At 39.3% G+C, this 17,124-nt stretch overlaps 2 protein-coding genes across 4 annotated transcripts in view; both read left to right on the top strand.

Annotated features, from left to right (window-relative positions):
- LOC122981284 (tubulin beta chain) overlaps window positions 1-7,897 on the top strand; it is a 48,379-nt gene extending 40,482 nt beyond the window's left edge. The window contains exons 1-4 of one of the 2 annotated variants that reach the window (XM_044349936.1): window positions 4,306-4,419; window positions 5,512-5,620; window positions 5,821-5,931; window positions 6,332-7,897. In XM_044349936.1, coding sequence (XP_044205871.1) covers window positions 4,363-4,419; window positions 5,512-5,620; window positions 5,821-5,931; window positions 6,332-7,473 — 1,419 coding nt within the window. In that variant the 5' untranslated portion in view covers window positions 4,306-4,362 and the 3' untranslated portion in view covers window positions 7,474-7,897. Of the gene's footprint in view, window positions 1-4,305; window positions 4,420-5,511; window positions 5,621-5,820; window positions 5,932-6,331 lie in introns of those variants that run through there. The other variant, XM_044349937.1, reaches the window with a different exon arrangement.
- Window positions 7,898-9,234: 1,337 nt separating this feature from the next.
- Window positions 9,235-16,210, top strand: prelid3b (PRELI domain containing 3). 2 transcript variants are annotated; one of them, XM_044349651.1, is made up of 6 exons: window positions 9,235-9,407; window positions 10,702-10,870; window positions 12,257-12,346; window positions 12,796-12,866; window positions 12,972-13,074; window positions 14,032-16,210. In XM_044349651.1, the coding sequence occupies exons 1-6, from the start codon at window positions 9,376-9,378 to the stop codon at window positions 14,146-14,148; spliced, it is 582 nt and encodes a 193-aa protein (XP_044205586.1). In that variant the 5' UTR covers window positions 9,235-9,375; the 3' UTR covers window positions 14,149-16,210. The 2 variants fall into 2 exon arrangements, with proteins under 2 accessions (XP_044205586.1, XP_044205587.1); XM_044349652.1 differs by lacking the exon at window positions 9,235-9,407 and adding an exon at window positions 9,434-9,963.
- The last annotated feature ends 914 nt before the right edge of the window (window positions 16,211-17,124 follow it).

Genomic DNA, 17,124 nt, shown 5'->3' on the forward strand with positions numbered 1-17,124 from the left:
GGGTGGATGGATAGTGAAACCTGGATCACCCCTGTAGCATCTTTGGTTATGTGAAATTAAGACAAAAATAAAAAATAAAAAAATGAAATAGGTGAGTTGTAAGTTCCTGTAAGACTCGGGTTTCATAAACTGTGGAGGAGACAGATATGTAAACTACAAAAGCAGAAGAAAAACCTAAATGAAACAGTGGAGACACAAATGACGATGTTTCCATACAAGACATAAGGGGCCGCTAAATGTTTTGATGAGTATGAAAATTAGGTGACTCATATGTTAAGGCCTCCGCAGTCTCCAGATCTCAACGCAAACTGAACAATCAATGAGAGATTTTAAACAGGTGTGAGACAGCGCTCTCCATCACTGTAATTAAAACACCAAATGAGGGAATAACTTTGGAAGAATGCTGTTCGTTCATCCCGGAGAGCTCAACAGACTGCAGGTAAAATCTGTGCCAGGGAGCAGTGATGCTGTTCTGGAGGCCGATAGTAGCCAAACACCTTCTTAAACATATGGTTTCTCACAATCCCAAGGACAAGCCAGGACTTTAAAATAATTGTTACCTATAACGCCCAAAATGCAGGTTCTTACACTCTGGGTCAGGCTTCAATAAAGGTAGAATTTGTGGAGGTTTGGGATATACACACACACCCTAAAGATATTATGTCCTCATGTCTTTTTATGTCTTAAAACGTTGTCTCATGCTATGGCTTTAAAACCTTAAACTATATGCGTGTTGTGTCCGTCAAGGACAAACTACAATAATACTACAGTTTAGTTTTTAAAACAACAGAAAGAAGCAACTGTTATCACTGTTAACAATGACCGAAATACCATACTTTGGTCTTGTGATAACAAACTAAACTGTATCTACAGTACTGTGCAGAAATTTTTAGGCACTTTAGGAAATGTTTAGGTTCTTACCCATGATGCAAAACCCACATGGAGGCGTCTGATCAGTCCACAATTATTCTACAACATGACAACGACCCCAAACATACAGCTGGAGTCACAAAGACAAGCGACAAGAAGAGCAAGGAGTCCTGCAGTAGATGGTACAAAGAATCCTGATTGAAACATTATTGAGTCAGTCTGGGATTACATGAAAAGACAGAAGCAACAGAGACGCCTAGATCCACACAAGAACCACGGCACATTCTCCAAGATGCAGGAACAACTGACCTGCTGAGAGCCTTGAAAAACTGTGTGCAGGTTTAAATATTGATTTGATTTAGGTTTCTTCTGTTTACTGAGCTTTGTATAAAGTTAATTGAGTTAATGAGTTAGTTAACTTTAATTTTAGTGCCTAAAACTTTTGCACAGTACTGTATATCAACTGAGCAACTCCATCTACAGAGGAAGGCCATAAGGTGTGGTTGAAAGCATCAGAAACAACAAACAAGGAACAAAAATACAACAATAAAGACTTCACATGTTTTACACGTTCATCGTGGTGCTGCTGATTTTTGGCTTTAAAAACAAAGTACATTTATCTATAAGGTGAACTGCAATATTTGGGTCTTAATGACTGGATGTTTTTCATGAACTCCTTTTAAACTCAATGGCAGAATTGCTACAGATGTCATGTAAGCCCAGCTCAATGGTGCTTCATAGCTTGCTGGCTTCTTCCCCTTTAGCTCTCACATGTATGCATGCAAAGTGTGTGTGTGTGTGTGTGTGTGTGTATCATAAAGCATAAACGCACAGACACACATACTGTATGAAGCAGACAGACAGACAGACAGATGGACTAGCACATACACAAACACCTCCCTACGCAAATACGTCAAAAGGCGAGGGAAAGAAGCTCAGGGCAAAACACATAAAGGTCATCAATGACAGCTAAATGCTACTGTGGCTCTCTAATGAACCCCAACAGACAATTGAAGAAGTAATGACTTAAATCCCAGAAGCAAATTAATCCCAACCTCTTGAAACAACACAAACACTCATCCTGACCCCATCCTGTCCTGCATCTACTGGACCTTTCCTGTGTTTAAACTTAATGCACTCAGACCAGGAAGCCTTTTATCTAAAGGCCACAGTATCTGGTAAATTTCCAGTTTCACTGGTTTACCTGTGAACACTGGACTTTTGTGTAATTGTTTGTAATATAATATATTAATTAACCGCAGCAACAAATCACAAGCATTTGACTGAAAGTGGCATTTCTGACTGTGTGATTAACAGAGAGTTTATAGTATCAACATCATATATCATCATACTAGGGTACAGCAACACTACTCATCCCATTTGTCAATCCTTCTCTGAAACTATTTTTTTTAATCTAGCTATAATAATCATCAGTAGAAAGAGTTTGGCATTCCCCAAATTTCTTCAGATACCTACAGGTTCGGAGTTTTATCAAAAAATATTTTTCGTCTTTTGAGGCTGCACAGAACTGAAGAATGTTGAAGAATGATTGAAGAAAAATTGACCCACTGCAGAGGGATGTAGTATCTATTCTGTACGAGATGCAGTATACATGCAGTCATATCTCCTTCCTGAAATTACATTAAGCTGTAAGGGGAAGAGGAACAGTGCTCACAGATATCAGAAATATCTCGCCGGTTAGCAATTGCTCTGATTCATTCCTCATAATGAACAATATGCATTGGAAACAGGCTACTACGGTTGGCCAATTGGCAAACTGTTTTCAGGAGAACTGTACAGACAGATCCGTAATGTTTCAGGTTTGTTTTAAAACAATAGTCAGGTGCATGTATGAACAGTGAAACAGGTTTTGCTTGATTTAACAGTTTCCTCTGTTTATTGTGGTTGTTAAGAGATCCCTCCAAATGCACTTCCAATATATGTGATCCTCGTTCATACAAAATTGCCTCTTTTTGTTTCTATCAAACCACTGCAGCTCAGCAAGGAAACACGTCTGTGGAAACAAAAAAGAGAGAATTTCATACTAAAAATACTGTAATTTGATTGAACTTATTCAGACTACTGAGGCCTCATATTAACTTCACATAAAACTTTGAAACCTGTGGATTTTGTCTTCCATCACATACATTGGAAGTGCATTAGAGAGAGATCAGCCAGGATGAACACATGGAATGATTACAGCAAGCAAAACCAGTTTCAGTGTTCATATGGGTACCTGACTATTGTTTTAAGACAGACTTGACAAATTGCGAACCTCTCCTTTAAGATGCGGGCGCGATCCGGGCACCCACAGCTAAATGTACTTGTTCTTACTGTACTTCGAACATCAGTACAGTATGTGAGGATAAGAACAAGAACAAGATATTGAGGAATTGTTTAACTATTTTGCTGAGGTTTATTTATATTCTTATTCATATAACTTGATCAAAATATCTATTTTAATGTTTTCCATAAATTCGGGACACAAGGATAAGCAACAATGTGATTAGCAGACGATTCTTATCAGTCCCTTGAGAGCTAAAAGAATACATGGGCTGAAATATGAATAAATGAATAAGTAAATGCTACAATTTACAAATTAAATCAACTTATCTATCTATAATATGTGATATAACTGCTCCAGTCAGATCATGTTATGCCCATGTTACTCCTCTAGATGGTAGCATCTCTCATATACAGGCTCCCAGTTACTGCACATTTGCACCTTATTATGACACATACACTGACTTAATAGCTGAAATAGAAATAGTTTATTTTGTAGCGTCTAAGTCCTTTCAGACAGGAAAATGTGTCATGTACGATATGCTATGTCATCAAAAAGACTAACTGTCATGTTACGAACTTTTACGCAATTTGAGGCCAAATCATTTTTGAGTTAGTAAGTTAAAAATGTTCCTGTCAGACATAAGAACAACATGTTTGGTACTTGCCTGTGTGTGTACAGTATTAATATGTTAATGTAGTTAATGAGAGGGTGTTATCTGACACTGCCTCCATTCATTCTGGCTACACTTCCTTCCTGTTTTTGGCTGGTGATCACAGACATGTTTTAGCCATTTAGAAGCTTTTATAAAATGTTTGTGGCACATTGCAACCAAAAGCCTCCTTCTACAACATTTAATAATTCATTACTTTATGAAGTGTGTGGATGAGTCCATGTTGTTATTCCACTGCATGTTTTACATGTAATAAACAAAATGAAACATATAGAAATCATATTTGAAAATATAACAAGACTACCTAAACTAGTAAAATATGGCAAAATCCTTCATACAAAGATTCATATATACTTATATTTATTAATATGCTTAGAGTTTACATAGCTTGTTATGGCCCCTCATATATTAACGACAAGGGTGACTCCCTGACATCACTGATGACATCATATCTGGTATAAAAGACCAGTTGGAGAACTGTAGCATATCAGAGGCCCCCCAGCTGCTCTGTGTAGTGTAGTTTATCCAGATCATCATGCGTGAAATTGTACATCTGCAAATTGGACAATGTGGCAACCAGATCGGCTCAAAGGTAAAAAAAAAAAAAAAAAGAAAAGGAAAAATCCAACTTCACTGCTAAAGTTATAATGTGCGTTAGTTCTGACTTTGTTGATAATGTTGAGACTCTAATAATGTTTTCTATATTTCCATGACCAAACGTAATTTGGTTGTATGCCTACAACGACAATAAAGTGTCTTATGTCTCACCAGAACTCATCAAGTATTTTTGAGGAGAACATGAAACATCTGTTGAACTATAAGCTACTAAATGCCATATCAGCTAGATGATTAAAGTCATTGTTTAAAAGAAAATTAATTGTGTTTTGTCACACTGGTATGTGGGAATGTTAAGACTTACATGTTTTATTTTATTTTACATGATATCAGTTAAACTATAACAATATATTTATTATTTTTCTTTCATTTATTATGATGCCTGTTTTGAAATGTTCTGTGCATGTTGCTACCAACAGTTGTGAGTGACGCAGGGTGTTCCCTGTCACACATTCAGGGAATAGATAAGAGCCACAGTGAGACTGGCATGGGTGGGACATTTTTATCATGGTTAACACGAAACAAGAGAGAAGAACTACAAGATAATACAGCTAAAGCTAAAGCAACACATAACCCTGACATGAAAGATCATTGCAGTCTGAAAAATAAGCATTTACTTGTTTTGCTATGTATTAATATTATTCATATTAAAAATTACTGTTACTGTTGTTTTGCAGACATCATAAGTGGGTAATTTATTTTGTTTCGACTCAGAGATTAATGAGTTGGGATTCACCTTAAGCTGTACCAATTTGGAGAAGAGTCAGTGTTGACATATTTTTGCCAGATAGTCACAAGCTGACTGAACAGGTACATTTAAAAGAATGTACACTTCTGCACACCTGCATAAAAAACCTCAACAGATGCATACATTAGAAAGCAGCCATACAGTATAAATACAGGTGAAATGTACAAAACAGTGGAAGGTACTTGTTGGGTGAAAACTTTGTTCAACTCAACATTTAAAGCTCAACTTTAAATGACTGAGCAACAACTGACCTGTTTCATTAATTACATGAATTGTGTTGTAATCACTGTGATGGTATTTTTATGTGGTTTGTCTTCATAGTTTTGGGAAGTGATCAGTGAAGAACATGGACTCAATGCTACAGGTCTCTATGAGGGAGACTGCAACCTTCAGCTGGAGAGGGTCAACGTCTACTTCAATGAGGCACATGGTAATAAAGACCATATATGGACTATAACTTGACAGTTGGCTTGTTCAGACTCGTTTAGATGCAAATTTCTTTCTAATTCATTGCCTAGTTTTGCTTTTGTATTTTACTTTTTTTTAACTTCGCCACAGAGTAAGGACATGTTTAAATTCAGGACGCCCATTTCTGACTTGTCTAAGAACAATAAATCATTCTGTTTCCAGGTGGTAAATATGTGCCCAGGGCCCTGCTTGTTGACCTGGAGCCTGGCACAATGGACAGTGTAAGAGGGAGCCGCATCGGGGCCCTTTTTAGGCCAGACAACTTCATCCATGGTGAGACAAATAACAAATGCACCACAACACCAAAGCAAATTCCTTGCATGTGTAAACCTACCTGGCAATAAACCTGGTTCTGGTTCTGAGTCTGAAAATACTTGTGCTGCAAAATGCCTTTTGAAGCCATTGAAGAACATGTAAACAAATTGAAAAAAAATAGTTGCAAGAATTTCACCTTAAGTAGAAATACAGTGGCAGCTTTTGTGTTTTATATGTAATTATAGTCTATGTTTTCATTTTAATTGTCTATGTGTACTTGTGTTTGTAAACTCGCTTGCCTCAAATGACTCCTTGAGGGACGAATAAAGTATTTTGAATTATTGTAAGACATGTTGTATACAGTATGTTTCCCTCTACTGATTGGTAGAATTAGATTAACTTTATTTTGGTATTACAGGAAATTCAGGAGCTGGGAATAACTGGGCGAAGGGTCACTACACTGAGGGAGCAGAGCTGGTGGACCAGGTGGTTGACAGAGTGAGGAACGAGTGTGAAAGCTGTGATTGCCTGCAGGGCTTCCAGCTGGTTCACTCACTGGGGGGTGGCACTGGCTCTGGCATGGGAACCCTCCTCATCAACAAGATCCGAGAGGAGTATCCTGACCGCATCATGAACACCTTCAGCATCATGCCTTCCCCTAAAGTCTCTGACACAGTGGTAGAGCCCTACAACGCCACCTTGTCGGTCCACCAACTCCTGGAGAACACAGACGAGACCTTCTGCATCGACAACGAGGCCCTCTATGACATCTGTTTCCGCACGCTGAAACTGACCACACCAACCTACGGGGACCTCAACCACTTGGTCAGCATGACCATGAGCGGGGTCACAACCTCACTGAGATTCCCCGGACAGCTCAACGCAGACCTGAGGAAGCTGGCCGTCAACATGGTGCCTTTCCCTCGCCTCCACTTCTTCATGCCAGGCTTTGCCCCTCTGACAGCGCGTGGCAGCCAACAGTACAGCGCCCTCACTGTGCCTGAGCTCACCCAGCAGATGTTCGACTCCCGCAACATGATGACAGCTTGCGACCCCAGACGAGGGCGCTACCTCACAGTTGCTGGTGTCTTCCGTGGCAAGATGTCCACCAAGGAGGTAGACGAGCAGATGCTTGCAATCCAGCAGAGAAACAGCAACTACTTTGTGGACTGGATCCCCCATAACGTGAAGGTTGCCGTGTGTGACATCCCACCCCGAGGCCTCAAAATGGCCTCCACCTTCATCGGCAATAACACAGCCATTCAGGAGATATTCCGTCGTGTTGGCGAGCAGTTCTCCCTGATGTTCAGACGGAAGGCTTTCCTCCACTGGTATACAGGGGAGGGTATGGATGAATTGGAGTTCAACGAGGCAGAGAGCAACCTCAACGACCTAGTGTCAGAGTATCAGCAGTACCAAGATGCCACTGCTCATGAATCGGAAGGGGAAGATGAAGAAGAGGTGGGAGAGTCATCTCCAGCAGAAACAAAGGTTCAGTCTCGGATGGAAGTTACACTGGAAACAGTGACGGAAACAAGCACAGAAACTGTAGATGAGTAGAAGACACGACACATAGAGTTTGGTGTGTAGGTTTGACATGCTGTTGGAAGAATGTGGAAGAAATGTGAGATTTTTGGTCTGAAAAGGGAACTCTGTTCTGTTGTCGCATAATTCATGCGGATAAATGATGCTGTGACCTATTTACACAATAGTACTTAAGTTTTTTGTATTTTTTAACTGATTTGTATGCAAGTTTGTTTGTTTTAAGAGTTTAAGGCTTAAAGAGTTTTTTCTGTCATAGTGAACATTTGGAAATCAACATGTATGTATATAGGCTACACCAACTGTGTTTTATATATTGCTATTAAAAACTGCCTTTAGATAGTGATGTTAAAATTATTTGTTCAGTATTTTTCTTAAGACCTTATTGTTGCATTGCATGTATTTATGTTATAACTATGATTAAACAGAGTAAAACCAAGGAGTAATGACTACTGACAGTGAATTCAATGACACACTACTAACACATTTTTCATTTGAAGTTAAACTGGACTAAAACTAACTAAACTCAGCTGCAGTGACTGACAGTACACTGACAGCACGGTGATACGGTGCAAGGCTGTCACACAGTTTCCTCCCACTGTTAAGAGTCTGGGACATAGAGATTACACATAACTTGGCCTGACTGTCTGCTCGCTGTGATAAGCACATATCACATGGAAACGTCCTTGCAATACTGCAATAAAGTTGACTTGACTCATGAACTGGGATACAGCAGATAATACTGCATGTAACCCACATGTGAATATAGGTTATGGTGACAAATACAGTATATTGCTCCACAGAGGGCAATCTGTCTTAAAATTACAAGAGGTGAGGTCAAGGACGAAAAAAAAAACCTCTCAGTTTTACTGTTAAATTGGCCCCCCAGAGGCCTTAAAAACCCCTCAGATTCACTGCATGCTAAATGGCTTTTTTGGAACTGCAATTTTGTCAATCTTAATATTATACAAATGTTCCCACTAAAGTACAATATCAACTCCACCTGCAAATCTCATGGCCATATCTTGTAGATGGGCCCTGTGCCAGATTATGTAATACTCACATGGTGCATTCTGATATATAAAGTTGTGTTTTTATTTTACATTTACATATAGGAAACTTTTACACTGTACTTGATGGGAACTTGAAGGCTACAGGGTGTACAAAACGCACAGATGGTGAGTGGTGGGTTCAATAAAGGGATCAATAGCAAATTTCTGCCCCCCTACAGGTTAATCTGGGCAATAGACAGCATTCACTTAGACATACTCTTAACAATTATCAAAGCTAATTTCTGTAGTCAGTATCACAAATTATATTCTATTATTTGTGGCAAGATAGAGATGCATGGAGAAAAATAAATACTCCACAAAATATTGCACCTAAATACCCTACAGAGGCATTTTCCAGTGCAATACTAAGATGTTCAAATGTTTGCACAAACGTTTGACCACTAAGTTGATCTGGTTGCGTCAAGAGTCTGCTTACTCTTTTTCTCCCAAGGTTGCAGAGGAGACCTTTCAACCTTCACTGCGCTGAATTGTGTAATACCAAAGGTTACACAGAAGATATTACCCAAGATTAAATAGCTGAATGTGACATACAGGCTGCCGCATGCTTCAACTTTGGGTGAAGAAGATAATACGTGGGTTTCTGTACGTTGCATCGATCATTAATTCTCTAGTCTTAAAATAAGAGATGTTTCATTCAGCTGCCTCCAATGTCACATGGATGCATCAGCGGACTCTTTCAGCGGAAAGGGTGTAATACCGCTCATGTGACTGCTCCATACAGTGGGAGGGGACTTGCAGTTGGCTTTGAACGTGGTTCACTGACTGCAGGCAGTTACGCCGTGCCTACTTACCGGCTTATCAACGCCTCTGCTCCCGGCATCACTAGCACCGGCCAACTCGATTAACCATGAAGATCTGGACATCTGAGCACATATTCAAGTGAGTATTAGCTTGTTTTTTTAACTGTACCAGCCTTGTGTTTAGAGACGGTCCGCCTGTCAGAGGTTGACTGTCTGGTTCAGGCGGTTAAGTAACATCAGCTGGCCTCGTATTTAATCCACTGAACAGCACAAGCATGGTTTATGACTGAAAACTAACCAGACAAAAAAGTGCGAATGGCTACTTTCGTGTTTCTAGCTAGTATGCTAACTTAGTTGGAAGCTTGTAACGTTACATAGCCATTTAACGTCAGTCGGTGCTTTTTACAAAACGAATTACTACACTGTAAATACGCACAAACACAGATTGCGTAGGTACATTGAAAAATAAATGTATAAACGTAATAAATGTGAAAACAACACATTCAGTGGCTGGTTGCAGGAGAAAAAAGCATTCAAGTTGCGTAATTAGCCGGTCTGGGCCAGCCCCCCGCGCGCAACCTTTCCCCTACATTTTGCTTGTCTACGTCACAGGCGAGGCAACGCCGGCGCGTTCACGCGTCTCCATGGCAACCATCCACCGCCACATTGGACTCGACTCGCGTTTCTCATCGAAAGTGAATCATTTTTACTTTTCAGTGCTGTTACTGACATAAAATCACCGTGATAATGAGACAGAATTAGATGTCGTTTAATTTCATTTACTCCACATCGGAGATCGAGAGGTCTGAAACCAGGCAACATTAAAATAGTTCTTGAAAAGATCTTGACATATTAACTCGCTGTGTTGTTGATTTTGGCTTTTAAATAGCAAAATAAGCTGCTCTGAGGTCGGTTCATCATGTAATAATGTCACATAAACAGTGATGGAGTAACTATTCAGACTGGTAAAAATTCTCCTTTTATAAGGGAAAGTCCTGCAATGAAAAAATGTTACCTATGTAAAAGTTTGAAGACCTAATTATTATTAGGAGAATGGCATCTGTAAGTGTTATGCTAATATATATTATATTAATGGATTATGATCACTGAGCAACGTATAAGTAGCATTTTATTGATGTAGTTTGCTGTAGTGGAGCTAAGTTTAACTTTGGATAGTATAATTATTTATTGTTTAAACACTAAGAATATAGGGGACTGGGGGTTTAGTAGGTTTTTTCATGAAAATACAAAGGCTTTTCAGTTGGATATCACAGTTTGTTGCAATCATAAAGGAAGTATTATTTAATCCAACATAACTTTACAAACATGGTAATTGACTATCAGATAGTAGTGTCTGTGTGTGTATTTGTATTTAGTTTTAATGCAATGTTACAATAATTTTTTTGTGGGTTTTTTTGGCCTTCCTTCAACAGCCATCCTTGGGAGACGGTGATCAAGGCTGCTATGCAGAAGTACCCCAACCCCATGAATCCCAGTGTGTTTGGAGTGGACGTTCTGGACCGAGCCGTCGACAAACAGGGACGCCTCCACAGTCAAAGACTGCTCAGCACAGAGTGGGGCCTCCCGTCTATAGTGAAATCTGTGAGTGTCAAAACCCACTCTTTTTCAGTAGTCGGCTTTCTAGCATCACTTGCTGCAAAAACCATGTGAAGCTTGTGGTTTAATTGCTTTGGTCACATGTTTAATTGAAACACGGAAAAAGAATGACCTGATGTGCAAGTTTGTGCCTGATGCCCTTGGCGTGAGGTTGTTGAATTAAAGTAGTATGAGAAATAGACATAATCTTTTCATATTGTGGCAAAAACAGACTTTAAAAAGTCAGACTATTTGTCACCATGTAAGAATCCAGTTATGTACTGAATACATTTAGTACCGGAGATAGCTTAATACTTTCCAGCCAGTATGCGTGACCTTAAAACCTGCAAGGCTATTTCTGTCTACGGGGCAGCAGCGGCAGACCTGGTTTCTAACTGGTGCCCAGCGAGTTCATGGCTGTGTGCCATGGCTCGTGTTGTACAGAACACAGTAGTGCCATTTCTGTCATTCCCGAGGTGTAACCCATGACGGTGTGTGATGTAACTTTCCGTCTCTGGGTTAGATAAAACTAGAGGCCACAAGAGTACGGAGCAGTGGAGGAGGCCTTTGGATTTCTGCAGCGTGTCATTTGAACCCTTCTCCTGTTTCTTTGACTTTCTGAACTCAGTAAAGATAAGGCTTTGATAATATCCTGCTACGCTGTCTTGTTTTAAGCAATGTAAACATTAGCCAATCAGCTGCTGTTCTCTAGCACTGACCTTTGCTTAGATGTCTGAGGATGGGGTTGAAGTCGGTGACCACGTCTATGAATAGCCCCTTTAATTCCAAGGACAGTCTATGACACAGACTGTCCCAGTGATTGATAACCCTTAATCAGATTGTCTCAAAGCAAATCACTCCTGAGCCTGATTGTATGTGTGTAAACTGGATCTATCATTTAGACGTCTTCCTGTGATGCCAGTTTACCTCTGTACCATATAAAATAGGTCATTAGGGTTTATATTTCTATTTAACTTACATAAGACCATAAATCTTAGATATAGAAATGTGAATCACTTGTGGGTTTTAGACTAACGCCTAACATTTTAAGACAAAGGGGTGCTGTCAAAGCCTCATGGGAGCTGTAGTTGTCAAAAGCTAAAATGAACAAAATAAGCATTCTTTTATCTCTGAAAAATGACAGAATCAGAAGCTTGAGGTGTGCCCAAATAAGCTAAATGTGGATAACGAAAATTAAAAATTTGCATTTTTGAAGTAGCGGGTCGGCATGAGTGTGACAAGATCAAATTTACTGCATGTAATCCAAACACAATGTCTGCTGGCACAAGTGTAGTTCCACTGAAAAGACAGACACCATCAGTAACATCTGCAAGAAAACAGCAGTTCATTTCAGTCTGTAGTAAAATGTGTCTCTGTGTATTTTTTCCTCAGATCATTGGTAACACACGAACGTGCACTTACATTAAGGAGCAGTCGGTCGTGGATCCCAAAGAGAAGACTTTCGAGCTTCAGTCCACAAATGTGAGTACATACTGTATAGAAATAGCTGTATATTAGCAGCTGAAATTTGATACTATTATAGGACATAGAGTAACAGTGTTATTATTTAGAGCGTAAGGAAACAATTAAAGATGGAAGATTTTAACCTACTTTTTTTTTCACGCTACATATTCTTAACAAACCCGTTCAGCTGTTTACAAAACATGTTCTATTTGGGATGTTTCAACCTCAAACAGCCTTAACCCGATCCACTTTTCATGACTTGAATTTGCCTAAACACATAAGCTTAGTCTGTTAAAAGGTGACGCATTTCTGGAATGAGGTCAGGCTTGTTACGCAGGGTGCATAGCTCACATTTCAACAATGTATGTTCATAATGCTGTTCTGAATCTTGTCTGACAACTCTCACTGCAGGGCTGTGACCTGAGACATTACATATCTCAACATGTTGTCTCTTCTGTCCTCTGTAGATCACTTTCACAAACATGGTGTCTGTGGATGAACGGTTAACATACAAACCACATCCAGAGGATACTGAGAAGTAAGTTGAATCATGAATTACTGAAGCACTCAGGACTGTGAAGTTGTTCAAAGCAATTTTTTTTTTTTTAACCTTAATTTTTTTTTAAACCCCTTTTCTTTCTAGAACAATACTGACGCAGGAGGCTATAATCTCTGTGAAAGGGGTCAGTCTCAGCAGTTATTTGGAGGGAGTTATGGCCAGCACCATCTCTGCTAACGCTGGAAAGGTAAGAGATCTCTTAGAACTGACAGATGACAAGTGTTGGACTAAACATCCGGACTGAATATTTTACTACTTATAAAACTGTGGCTTTAGAGTTTATTTCAGTGGTTCCCAACCTTTTTTTCCCCCCTTTTTAAAATTAAGCAATATCTACTTGTTACCCCTGATAGTAAGTGACCTGCTAGTGTCCTGAAAAGTCAGGAAAAATGTTAAAATTGTATGATTATTATGTGTATATAATTGAGTTTTTAAGAAATATTAAGGGATTACTGTGCACACTTTCGGACAATCTTTCCTTTAAGGGATTTGTGGTGTTGCACTTGTTTGTATATTCAAAAAGTGACAAAAAGTAGTTGTGTAAAGAATGAAGAAGCTTCAGAGAGAAGTTCAACTCCTGCCTACTTTCCCGCCTTTGAAAGTTACCTGCATTTTCATTAATAGCCCCCCTAGTTTTGCTGTCAGAAAGATGTGGAGAGGAGGGGTTTCAGATGTCTACTGATGAAGGCAATCATCCTGTGACGACCCCTCAAATGTATCTTGTCACCAGAGCTTCCCACAGGTTGAGAATTTACTTGTGGCAGTGGGTGGCGTGGTGTGTGACGGATGTGCATGCAGAGACTCATGCAGTTTAGAGGGGGACAGTGTTATTTTGTGTAGCTACAATTTACAGATATCCCCTAAACGCCTCACATGCAGGCTATCGGTAGACGCTAGCGAGGCAGCTGCACACAGAGAAGCTTCTAGTCCCCACTCTGTTACTGCAGCATGCAATGCAGACAGATTTCATTTATCTGGGTGGGTCTTAATCTACCGGAGCAGGCCGTCCAAGTAGGGCGTTGGGAACCACTGCTTCAATTTAATAGGAATATACTTTACAGTATAATTTCTGTCCTTGATTAAATTCTTTTAATATTTCCTCCAATGTACTAATTCTCTCTGTTTGTTTGTTTTTTTTGCTCAGGGCCGTGAAGCCATGGAGTGGGTAATCAGGCGACTGAATGCAGAAATCGAGGAGCTGGCAGCCACAGCACGTGGGACCATACGCACCCCGATGGCTGCTGCGGTCACTGAGAAATGACACCCGCCTCTTATTTTTTCCAGTAAAGTCAGAAAGAAATGTTACAGTGCCACCAGCCTCCCTTTATGATGCTCTAATCCAGTTTGGTGCTCTGGGATTTTTTGTATTATTTGAGGGTACAATTTAATCATTTCTTGTACACTACTATCTACATTAGATATATATGAAGCAGCGGATTGCAACGTAAAGGGATTCTGTGGAGTGCTTTCAGAGGGATGCCACTTAGCAGGACTGCAGTGTTAACAGAGAGACGTGGAGAGGAAACGTGAGTGGCACGCTCAGGAACAAGTTCAAACATCATTGTTATATAAGTGTTTGAAAACATGTAGCATGGGCAGATTGGTATCGGAGGCATCTGGTGAACTGTAAACACAAACGAGTGCCAACGCAGACACTGCTTTTTTGTCCTGCCTCTTAAAAGCGCCACTACCAGCCGTGTTTTCATCTGGCAAAAGACCTCAGAACACCAGCAAGTCTCCTCTGGCAGCGACAGAGTTACAGGACAAAAACAGTTAATGTATAGAAGTGAAGGTGAGGAATACTCCTGTTGAGATATGATGGCAGAAAACAATGCCTTGTCGAGGCAGGTGTCAAGTGCAACGTATGTCAAGGGTACATGGAAATGGTTGGTGTAACACAGACATTGACAGTGACACGTTAGTGAAATGTTTCACTGTCAGGTTTATCTGTGTTCGAGCCATCTCCTCAACAATGCTTTCTTCCGGGACCTCAGTAATAACAAGGCACACTGTACCGGGCATCACAAACAAGCCTGAATATAAACTGTATTTTGTTATTATGTAATAACTAATATTGTTATTAAGGTATTTAAGTTAAACGAAGGGATCAAGGTACTTGCCATATTTATGTTTTAAAGTAATGTAGAAGACCTTCTCAAATGCTGTGTTAATATAACTTATTCAGTCTGAGGTGTAGAGACAAACAGTAAAAACATTACATACTGTACCTGAACATGTTTGCTGAGCTCAAACAGTCCTCTTTTGCAACAGAGTGATCTCAGCGTGTTCTCTCAGCGTAAAAGGCTGATACCTTTGCATTGACTTTTATTTGCACTTGCAAAATACATTTTTAAAAAAAAAGCTGCTGAGAGAGCAGAAAAATTCTGATCATTGCGAAACTACTGTTTGAGAGAACAAAGAAGGACAAGATGCATTTGAGAAGGTCTTTCTGAATGTAACTGACAGCAGTGCGGTGATGGTGAATGCTTTAGTTTCTTTATATTTTTCTTTTTCCTGTAACAGGAATATTTATTTAGAGAAACAGTTGGGTGTGATGTAGTGACTTGGGTTGACCATTGAGAAATGTGATATCACATTTGTAGTTAGAAATTGTAACTTGTGCATTTTGTCTGGGTGCCTCTGAAAAAGAAAAAGAAATGGTCACACACCAACTGCAGAATGTGGCGATAAAATAAAACATTTTGATGAGTTTCATAGAAAATGTTTGCCAGTAATTCTTTAAATTAGATAAACCTTTAGAATTAAAAAGCCTGTTTGCTGCTGAAAGGAAATTGAACATATTTAACAATTAAATGTTCAGTTGTTGATGTTTTTCAACATCAATATAAGTTATACACTATTTAATATAGAATGGGTATTTATCCAATTTGATCGTTTTTATTTTCATGTAGCAAAATGATTATGTGAAAACTGTCCAATGAGCATATGATTCTGCCAAAGTATGAGCTTGATTATCTGATTGGTAATCGTAGGATATTAAAATATATTTTTGCAGAGACACTACATATCACTTCAGTCTAAACACTTGGTGGCCAGAACAACTGCATTCTTCTAACAATGGTCACCCGATAGAAACCACTGATGTTCAGGAACAGCAGCATGTTTGAGATACAAGAGCGACATGCTGCCACTCTGTGGCCAAATCATGCTAGACTTCCAAGTTCATCTTGAGAAATAGTGTTTAAAAAAGGACTGATTTTATGTAATGTTGTCATCTGGGAAACAAGACCTGCAGTTGACTTGACAAAATAAATGAGTAAAATGCTGCTGTTACAGTTGAAAATAAAGTTATCTGAATTATCTGTGGCGTTCCTTTTTCTTGTTTGTAGTATGTGTTCATCGATGACATGAGCCCTCAGTTAGTCCCCTCTGAATGTGTTGACCTTCTACTGGGGTCTGAACCTGTGCAAATATAGATGATTTTATTTTATTTTATTTTTTTACAAGTGAAAACAAGTACAGAGGAAATACATTATATTGTCTGGTGATAGCAAACAAGTTAAGCATATTTTGAGTTGGTCCTACATGGTCATACAGCTATGAACACAAACTGAGTCAAATTATCATGTTGAACCAAGCAGTGGTGGAAGAAGTATTCACATCCTTTACTTAAGTAAAAGTACCAATAAAGCCATGTAAAAATACTCCATCACAAGCAAAAGTGCATTACAAATCCTACTTAAGTAAAAGTACATAAGTATTAGCAGAAAAATGTACTTAAAGTACTAACTCGTCCCTCTGACTGATATATTATATATGACATCATTAGATCATTAATACTGAAGCATCAGTGTTAGAGCAGCATGTTACTGTTGTAGCTGCTGGAGGTGGAGCTAGTTTGAACTACTTTATATACAATTAGCTAGTTAGTCCAGTGGTTCCCAACCTAGGGGTCAGGCCCCTCTAAAGGGGAGTTTTTCTTTGCCGCTGAACATTTTGTTTGAACAACAACTCAATCTCAGAGTTTGTGATCACTGGTCCAGGGTACTATCATAGTGATCGACCCATTTCACACACTCAGCGCCCTCTATCTTCCTTAACAGAATACTGTTGATAATATGAATTCACCAGAGGCAAAGGTGAACTTCTCAGCTACCTATCAGGAGAAAAAAGGGCAATGTTAGGTGTGTTTAAAGTAACTAAAACACAACTAAAATCTATGATGACAAGTTGCTCCCATTATTAAAGTGTTGCTTAGCAACATTGCACTCAGTGC

Source organism: Thunnus albacares, chromosome 4, assembly GCF_914725855.1.
Source record: "Thunnus albacares chromosome 4, fThuAlb1.1, whole genome shotgun sequence".
NCBI lineage: Eukaryota > Metazoa > Chordata > Actinopteri > Scombriformes > Scombridae > Thunnus > Thunnus albacares.